Source organism: Aphanomyces astaci (assembly GCF_000520075.1).
Source record: "Aphanomyces astaci strain APO3 unplaced genomic scaffold supercont1.114, whole genome shotgun sequence".
In the NCBI taxonomy this organism is placed as follows: domain Eukaryota; phylum Oomycota; class Saprolegniomycetes; order Saprolegniales; family Verrucalvaceae; genus Aphanomyces; species Aphanomyces astaci.
In genome coordinates, this window is record NW_009798377.1 from 6,855 (window position 1) to 18,976 (window position 12,122).

General features: G+C 48.4%; 3 protein-coding genes across 3 annotated transcripts; 1 reads left to right on the forward strand and 2 right to left on the reverse strand.

The window, feature by feature from the left end:
• Positions 1-4,420: 4,420 nt before the first annotated feature.
• H257_17656 (hypothetical protein) lies at positions 4,421-5,606 on the reverse strand (the record flags this gene model as incomplete). Its single annotated transcript, XM_009846523.1, has 3 exons — positions 4,421-4,820; positions 5,201-5,389; positions 5,446-5,606. 3 exons carry the CDS (start codon positions 5,604-5,606, stop codon positions 4,421-4,423), a joined length of 750 nt encoding a protein of 249 aa, XP_009844825.1.
• A 3,776-nt stretch (positions 5,607-9,382) lies between these two features.
• Positions 9,383-10,175, forward strand: H257_17657 (hypothetical protein; the record flags this gene model as incomplete). Its single annotated transcript, XM_009846524.1, has 3 exons — positions 9,383-9,406; positions 9,655-10,084; positions 10,132-10,175. The coding sequence occupies 3 exons, from the start codon at positions 9,383-9,385 to the stop codon at positions 10,173-10,175; spliced, it is 498 nt and encodes a 165-aa protein (XP_009844826.1).
• Positions 10,176-10,259: 84 nt separating this feature from the next.
• On the reverse strand, positions 10,260-11,705 carry H257_17658 (hypothetical protein; the record flags this gene model as incomplete). The annotated part of the gene is made up of 4 exons (XM_009846525.1): positions 10,260-10,601; positions 10,661-11,013; positions 11,052-11,447; positions 11,567-11,705. 4 exons carry the CDS (start codon positions 11,703-11,705, stop codon positions 10,260-10,262), a joined length of 1,230 nt encoding a protein of 409 aa, XP_009844827.1.
• Positions 11,706-12,122: the final 417 nt, after the last annotated feature.

A 12,122-nucleotide genomic window follows, 5' to 3' on the forward strand; every position in this document is an offset into this window, starting at 1 on the left:
CTAGTACCCCGGAATACGGTCAGCTGTAGTGTCGTACCAACAATTCAGATGTAATACAATTCCCTTTTTAAGTACCTTGATGCGCATCCACCTCACTCGAGACTCTACCTCAACACATGAGTTGACAGGTGGCGTCTGTTCTGTGGTTTTCAGCAAAATTTATGTGGCAGGAATGTGAACTCCATCGGCTTACCCGAGACATCTCGAGGGTTCAAGCTCCTCAACATTGAGACGCACTATGTGCTCACGAGCCGTTATGTCACCTTTGTTGAACATCATTTCCCCTCCTGAAATCAGTCGAGGAAGTCAAACGACTGCGGATTGAGCTTCCACACCGTAATTGTTTTACTGTGGACAAGCCACATCCCCAAACACAACCCCCGTTACCATCGCATCTTGGGGTGGCTGCTACAGCAACCACAACTATACCCTCACTTGGGGAGGCTTTATACTCTGATACTCTGGCCCCACGAGTCCAGTACGGCAAATACCTGTAGTACTCGACCTACCAGGCTGAGAAGCCATTCGCGATTCGGGAGGCTCAGCACCTTCGGGAGGCTCACCGAGTCCACGTCGACATTGAATCGATCGACACGATAATAAGTCGACGAATATTCCGACTCCAAAACATCATCGATCATTGACATTCAACTCAACGACGGAAGTATTTCCCGTCCCTCGTACCTCGTTTCACGAGAAGTACAAACTCCCCTACTCTGGAGTACGTGAATATGACATTTACCTTCAAGCCAACATTGTCACCTTCGGCAATCCAGTCGCTCGAGACTCTACCTTGACCCTAGTGGTCTCGAACATCACAACGACCACACCAACGCGTGCGTCATCGACGCATCGTAGACTTCTACATTGGACACGGCGACGTCAACCCGACGACCCTGCACGACTACTTCTGCCATATGTCGAGGACGCCTCGGGCGCTCGATCCCTTTCGACATCAGAGCATGTTCTCTGGGCCTTCAAGGTCAAAGCACCTACTGAGATGCAACATATGCGCAAGCTATGAAGTCACCAGCCAAAGCGCATTGGCATGAAGCCATGCTGCTCGAATTGGCTACACATGAGGCGAACATGTCGTTCGAGAGCGCAACATTGCCTCCAGGGAGGTCAGCCCTGGGCATGCGCTGGGTCTTTAAGACCAAATACGATGAGTCAGCCACTGAGGCTACGCGACAGGCCGCCCGCTACAAAGCGCGACTTGCCATCCAAGGACACACTCAAGTCCAAGGAGTCGACTTCGAGGAAAATTACTCCCCAGTCATCGCAAAGGAAATTCTGTGAATGATGCTTACTCTCGGCGCGGTCCTCAACTATGAGATTGACGCGATGGACGTCATCACTGCCTTTCTCAATGGAGAAATCGACTGTGAGGTATACGTCAAACATCCTCGCGACGTACTACGAGTACTTCGAAGCGTCTACGGCCTAAAACAGGTTCCACGCTTGAGGTTCCACACACTGGCTACCTACTTGCGCGAGCAAGGGTACACCCAACTCGTCAAAGACAGGCGTGTCTTCACGAAAGTCATGGACGGACGATCCGTTTATATCGGCGTCTATGTCGACGACCTCGTCGCCATGGCTCCCACGAAGGACATGACGGCAATCATCAAATATGGCCTGTCGGTACGTTTCAAAATGCACGACCCTGGCCCACTCAAGTTCATTCGTGAGAGTTCGTTGCGAATGGTCTCGAACAATGTGGAACCCAAGTCCCAATATGCGACCTCTATTCTCAAGAGGTTCAGCGTGGAGAACTCCAAACCTTCACCCACTCCCATGGAGGTGAACCTCAAACTCTCTGAGTCGATGTGTCAAAACGAAACTGAGCGCGCCTACATGGTGGACAAGCCGTACCGATCTGTCGGCGGGAGCGTCATGTATCTCATGATCAGCACCCGACCAGACGTGGCTTACGTCGTCCAACAGCCAGTCAGTTCTTAACAAACCCTGGCCCAGCCTATTGGCAAGAAGCCAAGCGAGCGCTTCGATATATTCGAGGCACGATCGACTACGGTCTCGCCTTGGGTGGTGAACACAACGTCACCGCTCCGCTGCACGCATTTGCTGATAGGAACTACGCTAATTGCGTTGACACTCGTCGCTGCGTCGCCAGCTTTGTGACATTCTACTGCTACTGGATCGATAAGAGACTACGCAGCATATTTCGCTCTACCACCTAGGCAGACTTATGATTATGTGCACAGTAGCACAAGAATGCTTGTAGATCAAGTAGACAGCAGGTGAGATGGGTCATCGCATCACTCGTCTATTACCCATGAGGACAATCAAAGCATCATCCAGGTAGTGAACAACTCTGGTCATCGTGGGCGCTCGAAACATATCGATGTGCTACCATTTCATCAACGACCTCGTCGAACAACAAGTGTTTCGAATCGAGTACATAGATACACGACTCCAAGTCGCGGATGTCTTTACCAAACCATTTGACATTACAACGTTCTGCACACTGCGCAATAAACTACGAGTGGAGCAGCTGCAGCCCTCCGACCACTTTGGCCCAAGCCAAGGAGCATAAACTCAGCCGGTGACCAGTCCCGTCATGTTCGGAAGACGCCCCAACCGTGACAGGTCAGACAACGGGGCGCATCCCGATGGTTACTCGATCCATCCGGTCTCTTCATTGGCATGTCGTGCGGAAGGACCAATTGGCAGGGACCCGCTAAGAGGGGTGTCCGACGAGTTTCGTCCCGGACATAAGACTCACTGAGTCTAACCGCTGACCTCTTGCTGCACTATGGGCACCTGATTCCGGTGACACTGCGTGGAGTTGTTGGGAGGCAGTCAGAACACCTTGTTATGTCATGAACATCACCACTGCCCTGAAGCATCAGGTAGCAGCATTGGCTGCAGCAAGTAGGAGGTTTTTGTGCCTTTTAGAGGCTTTTCCTCACACATAGTACTCTAGATAGCCAGTCATATCCACAGTACATCATTATGATGCCATGCCCTGATTGGTTAGTCATTAGCTAGTCCGGCGAGCCTCTAGTGCCAGTTGTTCTCACTGGTTACTGAGCTAATTCACTTTCCGTTTCACCCGCAACCACCCAGTGTCCCCGCTGGCTTCTGCACCTTCCCACTTACCAAAGTACACGATTGATTGATACACATGTAACGTTACTCCGGGGTATTAATTTCATGGGTATACTGACTGTATCGTCTCATGGAGATCATGCCGCGATACCTTATTATTCCTTCGTATGTCTTCACTTCGGGATTCTTGAAACCTGTTGTTGTTCAGGTATTTGACCCATTTTAGCCCGTATTATACGTAAGGGCCGAGTTCCGTGCCACATTTACAGGACCTCGTTGAAGGACTTCCCTAAGACCCTGTTCGGGCAAAATTACTGAACAATCACTGAACGTTTTAACACTGAACGATGAGAATTATCCGGTGACTTTATCCGGCCAACATTTTGTCATGTCCGGGGAAACGTCGGAACGGATCGAAGGATGCGAGCGCTGGGTCGCTCATGAGCAATGAGCGCGGGTTGGAGCCTCAACTTCGTCGTAATCGTTAGTAATTAGGTTCATTTATGATGTGGTTGACTCTAAAGCATGGCCTAAGTGTTGCCGTGGTCGCTGAGACGTGTGGTGATGCAAGCTGCCATGAAAGTGGGTACGTGGTACGCGAGCGCTACAGCGCATAGCCCTGTGATATTCACTAGGTCGCACACATACGTACATATCTTACTATTCCACCAAAAAGCGCATTCGCGGAGGGTCTAGCTACCTCTACCTGCATGAGCCGACGGCCGATTCTTCGCCGCTCATGTGGACTAACTTTGTAAGCCAAACCATGAAATTTACATAATGATATTTTCGATTAATATCACTTGAAATATGTATGAAAATATAATTGCCAATCAATTGCATCCAGTGGTGGGAGGGGTGATCCCAACACAGGATTCCGAGTCCCGTGGTGAAAGTGCCACCACTGAACACTTCCGACAACGAACGCATCCGGATTTCGGATAAGTTAGCCAATCAGAATAAAGTTGTTCAGTGTTGAAACGTTCAGTGATTGTTCAGTGAAGTTGCCCTAACAGGGCCTAAGGCCGATTTGCAATTATAATACCGTTTTGTAAAGAGGAGATTAAATGTAGACCGTGTGACTTGGTGTTGTATCGATTTTAGCTCTAATTCAAAAGTTATTCGGGTGTGAATATTAAAACTCTCGATTGGCTGAAATCAAATCCGTGCCACTATATCTGAAATTTTTTCCTGTTTTGCACAGCATTTATTGGAATATCCGGACAACTACACAACAAAATTTTCAACACCATCCATCGGGTGCGCGTGGCCTCTTGCGACGAACGGGCTTGCTTGAATGTTCCAACGACATCAACTTGCGCTCTGACGTCTCACGACGTCGTTCATCCTACGCCTTCTTCGTTCTCCCTGCAATGACTCTCTTCTGTGCAGTGGCTTTCTTCTTCTGCACGAGGATTTCTTCCTTTTCCTTCTTCTTGGCTTCCTTGTCAACCACCTTGCTCGCAATGTCGTCAGCAGTCATGAGCAAGCCACCATGAATCCAGTCATCTTCACCTTTGGGCTCGCTGGCTCTGTTGGTAAACGCTTGAACCACAGCGTCGTTGATGCACAAAACACGGGCAGAGTCGATGTCAATCTCCAACTCGCGTAAGTGCACAACAACCCGGGTTTCGACACGCACCGTTGCTTGAATGACCGTTGTCGCCTTCAAACCAGGCTTGTCCCCCACAATCTTGGCCATCATGATGTCACGAGACAACGGGCAAATACCCACCTTCTCGAACCCACTGACAATGCAAGTCCTGGTGAGGCACTTGGCAACGGCATTGGATGCAACACCGACTATGTCACTTGTCGCTGCAAAGCGTGAATGAACAACGCGAAAGTGGGCCAACTCGACGTAAAGTAACCGTTTGAATTGGGCAAACACAGCGACGTCCAGAGGCTGGAGAAAGTGCGACGTATGGGATGGATGGGAGAGTAAAAGAGTTCCATGGTTTTTCTTAGAAAACACTGCAATTTGAGTATTTAAATGGAACTTTGTATGCTCGGACCACCTCACCTCTTACTACCGGTAAGGGTTAAGTGCATCTCAGTGGTTAGCGATAGCTAACCACTAGCTATGTAGTTAACCCCGGAGATTTAGCGTCGTACTGTATGTACTCACCGGGGGTAGGACGGAGTCCCAGGTTGGAGGGAAAGGTGCATCCGGGTGGGATAATGGCCGCTCCCATGAGCATCCCCACGCACGCATGAAGCCACACCGCATGGCGTCATGGAGCAGGACACCGCCGAGAGGGGGTGGAGACCCCTGGCCAACCCGGTGGGCCGTAAAATGTATGGGTCGGTGACAGACCTTGAAGCACGTTTTGTTTTTAGTTGAGGTTGCACTTGCGTGGTTGGTCGTTTCACTTGACAGGTTTGAGCAACATGGCCACAGCAGTGTCGATGCGAGACTTTGTCACACACAGATCAAAGTACGAGTCGACGATCTTGGCCAGGATGTTGCGGGAAATCGTGTATCCAATGATTCTAGCGGTGTACGTTTGCCCATTTTTTGTTGAGAACGACATGATAAATCAAATCAAATGAGTATTTCATTAGAATAAAGAAAAACGCTACTGATCAATGAAGTGAATAAAACATCTAAATGGTCCAAACACTTGTTGTTGCGTGGAGATCGTTGTTCACAACCGTCGCCTCCAACAAAATGGTTTGTTGGCTGAACGTCTTGAACACTTTCAGACTATCCAAGTGAACTTGAACAGGCAAGTTGATAGTTGCATGTGCTTTGGGGGACTTCCGGTCGGTGGCACGGAGCAACTCAGCGCCGATTCGTGCAGCAAAAGTCCGCGGTAGAATGTCAAAGGTGTCGGGTTTTTCAACCTTGACATCCCCATAGGCTGCGTCCACGTTCCATGTGTCTTTGGGCCACTCGAAATCAATTTCGATGGTTCGCTGGCTGGGCCGATTGTGATTTCCACGTTAGTGGCGTTTCGAGGCTCTGCGAACAATACACAAAAACTGACTTCCCGCGAAGGGTGACGGTGGTACTGGTAAATGTTGCAAGGGTAGCTGACAAATTTGACAATTCTATCGGATGTTGGAAAAGCCTCTTCACCAAACTCAAATGTTATGTCCTCGTGACACGGAATTTCAGTCGCTTCATACCTAGGTGTTGTCGATTGCACTGCATACATTAGTGATTTAAAGGATAGTGTAATACACAATGTCTTACATGTTGCCCCATGTCGTAACATGGCCTTTCGGAAGTGGGCGCGAAATGCGTCGAAGCTGTACTGCTGAAATAATACGTGCTCGTCGTAGACGTCACGAGCCTTTGTTGACGCACTCACACAACTCGATTTCACCAGGTCGTCGAGTAGCTTCTGTGCCTCACATGGAGGTGACGTGCTCCATGCTACTCGTGTGGCCGCGCTACTGCGAGTCCTGCATGATGATTGTCGGTGCATTGTACGAACATTTCGAAAATGAACGAGGATTGCGCGCGCAATTTGAAATCTATCCGGATAATGCTAGTTCCTACTAGCGTACAGTACTAGATGTTCAACATGTTCATTCGTAACGTTCTGTTGAATTCGAATTTCTTTCAATTCGGACATCTCGAATACTTTGACGCACGATATCTCGACTTTCTACGAAAGGATTATGAATCTGATGATGGATATGTAATGCTTACAAGTGTATCAACAACCGTCACTACAAGTACTTTGTACGGAATGCGCAGGATCTGCGCTGAATTTCACGTCAAACACAGACATTCGTCGTGAAGGAGGACGAATTCGGCTTTTTAAGCACTGGGTTTCACTCTTTTCTGCGAGCTAATCTTGTATAATCTCAATGGATATTTGAATCTATGCAATAATAAGTAGACAAATACGAGAGGATTTGCTTTGGTATCGCATATTCATCACGGAATCCTCGGACGAACACTCTTCTTCGCCTTGTTCACATGTTCGTCGTTTTGTGTGTGGGCATCTGAATTCATTTAGTAGATACTACTACTACTATATGTACTACTATATCCAAGATCATTTGCAAGTGGTGCTTAGTAGACACAAAACTGATAATAGTAAGCCCAGCTTCAACTTCAATCCGGATAACTGCGTTTCAAGAAAGCGCGCAAATTCGAAATCGATGGCAGGTCGGTTGACTCCGACCTTCTGGCACCATGGGTGCCGCATGATGAACCGTCATGGTGCACCACTAGAGTCCAATTGCCGACGATACAAGGCTATGTTTGGGGTGACCCCCCTTTGTGCTAGCCTTGTATGGACTATGGTTGAGGACCGACGCCCAGTGTCCTCGTGTCCAATCCACCTGCTCTGGGCTCTGTTCTTTCTTAAAGTATATGGTACTGAAGACGTTCATCACTGCATTACTCAAGCCGACGAAAAGACCTTTCGACGCTGGGTTTGGATTTGGGTTACATTAATTGCTAGTCTCAACGTGGTTGTATATCAACCTGACATACCACATTTTTTGCTTTGGTAAAATGGCCCTTTCTCGTGTCTGAGGCATCGGATGAAAATTCTGAAGCGTTCCCCGTGTAGAGAAATCACTCCACAACCCAATCGAAACAGAGGCATGATGTATTAAGGTCATTTAGAGGTACACAAATGCAATTTTGTAAGCACGCTTGCATTTGGTCTAAGTGCCAATTTAAGTCGTATAATTTAACCTTGCATTTTGTATTACGTTTTGCATCGAAATTATGCGATTAGGGTATTCAATTTCGGCAGGGAAATTATTTATTCTAACAGGTTATACGTTTCCTGAGTCCTTCGAAATCTTTGGAGACCATTTTCAATTTGGCACTGCGCACTTTGGTACAACGAATACCACCCACAGCCAAGAGTGTAAGAGGAGAATGATGATTTCATTATCAAGAACTAAACCACTACTTCCTCTAGGCAAACGAATTCAGCCATCTCTGCGTCTTCGTTGTTGTCGCCGTCTTCGTTGCCGTCGCCGACATTGTTTTCGTCACCGTCCACATCATCAAGGCCTTGCTCGTCAGCGCCGATCGAGGAAATTTCATTTTTCTTTTTCTTTTTGGCTCGCATTGCACGCATCTCCATTGTCTTCTTAGCCGCTGCATCCCGTTCTTCCTTCGTTTGATCGATTTCGTGCATGAGTTCTAGGGTAAGCTCAACGCGGCGCTCCAGCCACTCCGCGTGAACATGCGTTTCAGGTACGCCGCCTTCTTTGAACTTTTCAAAGCGTGTCATCATTTGTTCCAATGACACAGGGAACAGCCCAGACGTTCGAAATCCGCTGACCAGATTTGTTTTCAAGACATGGTTAGTCCACGCGTTTGAAGCGATTGAAATTGCTGCAGCTTTGGATATCGAGTGCATGTCTCCGAACTCTACATAGTATAACGTCATAAATTAATTTCAAAAATGTGATGATTATGTTGAATTGATTCATATTTATACCGTCGTTAATCATGGCGTCAAAAATGGCTCAACGAATCGCATTTTTTGATGGGCCAAACACTGCAACATCAAATGGTTGAAACAAATGTGTTGCATTTGAAAGCAAGCAAAGCAAAATGATTTCCAAAGTTTCACATAATTCAACAATTGCTGTAGAATAGTGTGAAGACAAACCATCAGGACGAGGAATATTATCATCAACAATAGATGAACAATATTTCAACCAAACTTCAACCAAATCCTCATTCATGAAACCCTTAGGAGTTGTCGAAACTGTAGCTCCTGGTACATTGCAATTCAAACCCAAATCTTTATCAAGAGATTCACCAGGTAGCAAAAAAAGTGGAGGAATAAGTTGACCCAAAGCATTACCACACGCCACAATAGAAAGGTGGAAGCTAGCAGTCATAGTCTTGGCCCAAACAGTGCGCGAACCCTTCAGAGCCACAACGTCCTTTGACTTGTGTTGCGAGGCAAACGATGTCTCATCCATGTTGAATATACGCTCGACGATAAGTCCATGCACGCGAATAGCTTCTTCCATCGAGTCGAAAAGCCTTTTTACGCCAACCTCATCAACGCTATTTCTAGCATTGGAAATCACTTGCGCAACACGCGTGGTCAGCTCGGGGTGGCGATTCATGAATCGACGGTACCAACTTCCGGTAACCGTTTGAAGCGGGTCGAGGCGTCGGAGTAGCTTGTTGGCCTTGAGCAGTATAACGAACCTCGTGGCTGGCATGCCTTCTTGCTGCATGGCTGAGATCCAGGCGACCATGTCTTGCTCGAACGAGTCCGGAAACAGTGGCTTGGGACCACGCCGCTTTGGCGTGAGATCCTTGCCTGCCTTGAGCAGGCGAACCTTTCGCATGATGGTTTCGTAGGAGATGCCAGTATCGCGGGCAACATCGGTTCCACGTCGCCCTTGATGAACTTCGTTAACAGCGAACTCGAGCTCTTCTTGAGTGTACCTACCCCTCGTTCGAGGAGCAGGCATGGTCGGCGCGAAAAGAAAAGTTTGAGTTTGATGTTCTATTATGTTCGACAGGTTTTGCCGCGCAGTGACTTCGCCTGGTGATTGGCTATCCGATATACGACTTAAATTGGCACTTACGCCTTAAATTGGCACTTTACGTTATTAAAACTAATGTCATGCTAGATTGAGTGGGATCGCTGTTTGGAGTTGAGTCGTCCAAGCGAAAGGGCATTTGTGTCTCTCGATGGATCCGATTTCCGCATCCAAGAACAGATACCATTTGATCGCAAATGGTACTCCCACAAGTTCCATGGTCCAGGCCTCCGTTACGAAGTCGGCATCTGCATTCGGACGGGCAACATTGTTTGGGTAAACGGAGGGCTCCCATGTGGGGAGTGGCCAGACTTGCGGTTTGCACGCGATTCCTACATCAACATGGTCCGCCGTGGTGAATTGACGCTTGCAGACAAAGGGTACAATGACCCCAACTACTTTATCTACCCATGCCCCCAACTTCAAAACCCGAGGCGCCACAAAGATATCATGGCTCGCCACGAGACCGTCAATAAACGCATGAAGCAGTTCGGCGTCTTGTCAGGCGTATTTCGGCACAGTATTGATCTCCATCCTAAATGTTTTCATGCTGTCGCCAACTTACAGTCCGCGAGACCATCGAGGGCATCAGCTCGAGCTTCCACAATTGACAATTACTTTATGGAGGACTGTAAAAAATATAAATTTGCAGAACTTGGGATACATCAAACAAATTATGTTTTACAAGGAATTAATCATGGCAGGCTAATATGGGTGATCGTCAACGTCGTCGAGTCGACGCCATCGCTTGACCCAGCGGAACTTTCATCACATGATGAAGACGTATCACTATCCCCATCGCTATGACCTGATCCAATAGAGACCATGGCAGCCGCCTCTTCCGCCTGGCGGAGTGCTTTTTCAAGCGCAATGAGCTTGGCTGTCGAGTTGTCGATCGTGACCTTGATGGTCTCGGAGTCCAGGTGATAGAATGCATTGTCGAGGCGCTTGTAGACATCTTGAAACGTTGTGTCTGACGTATAGGCTCGACCAACGGTGCCCTTGACGTTCGCCCAGATCAGCTCGATGGGGTGCAGCTCGGAGAAGTCTGTGCGGCATACACGATATGATGACCACGCGCCTAGGCCATCTGCACCACGACCGGGTAGATATGCTCGTCAATGTACTTTTTTAGTCGTGCCCACATCGCTGCCTCTAGGTCGGTTGGTGAGATATCTCTTATGTCATACTTCAGGCACGCCTGGTAGAGGTCGGCCTTCTTCCAGCTTCCTTTGGGTGTCGTTGAGGTCTTCCCCTTGTGGTACTTCGCGTTGTCCATGAAAAAGACAGCAGAGGACCACCCAAGCTCCTCGACCTCGTCCAGTAGTTTGCCAAACCAGTTGACGAAATACTCGTGATTGAACATAGAATGGTAGTCTTTCACGGTTCTTCCGTTCTTTTTCCCGCCGACAAAAATGTCGAGGCCCAACAGGTGCAAGGCGACCGTGCCTCATCCAGTATCCCAGCGATGAAACAATAACGTCGACCCTTGTGCTTTGGCTTCGTCTTTGCGGTGTCCATGGGGTCGTAGAGACTGTCGGCATGTCGGGTGTAGTGGTGGTGGATAAAACCCTCGTCCAGGTACGCCACCGATCGCCGGGGAGCTGTCGTTACTGTCGGCACCATGAAGTTCGCGTTCGAATCGCGGGCTTGCTCGTGCGCTGGGGTTATCCGATACGTTGTGTTGCGAGATGGCTTGCCACGTGCGTTGCCTTGCTTGTCCAAGAAGCGCTGAACGGCGCGCAGACATGCGGCGTGGTCTTTGGCTCCATCGGCAACGGTGACCACGTGGGCATCTTGCACCAAGGCGAGAACGTCCTTCGCCACAGTGCGCGTGCGGGTGACAGGTCGATCGCGGACAAAAGTCTGCACAAGGTCCCGAACTACACGTGTGTTTGGCACGCGTGACTGATGAGTTGTCGTGTTGGAGGGTAGCTTCGCGACTGTGACATCTCCTGTTTGCATGTACTCTCAGCCAGAACCGCTTTAACAGTACGTGTACGTCGACCAAGCAGCCGGGCTATGGTGCCAGCTACATCTACAGTGTTGTCTTCCCGCAGAGTAGCTTGAAGCCACAGAATGTCAAGCTTCTCGTCGTACGTGAGACTGCGCTGACGGCGCTGCTTAACGAAGTCCTTCATACGCTGTAGTGTGGCCGCGACCATGGTGTCGATTTGGTTTTTTCGCGATTACACTCAAATCCGATCGTCCTGTTTCGAGTGGGAATCGCTGGAGCTAAGCATTACGGTGATTTTGGCGGTAATTTCATCGAAATCGGACATGAATTGCAAAAGTTAGAGCAAATTTAGATATTTTGTGAGCTTTTTGTACGGATGTCGTCGAGTTTCGGTATTTTATCCGTATCACGATGATACAGGCATGGAGGTTTGACTAGCTCGTCCAAATCAAAAATAATATTTCTGCTGTGCACTATGTAAAGATCAAATTTCACAGTATATTAGTTTTCGTTGGAATCTTTAACAATGTAACGAATTTGTTTTGCATGTTGTTGTGCAATGTATCCTGTTTTAGAGGATACGGGTGGCATTATTGGGGAC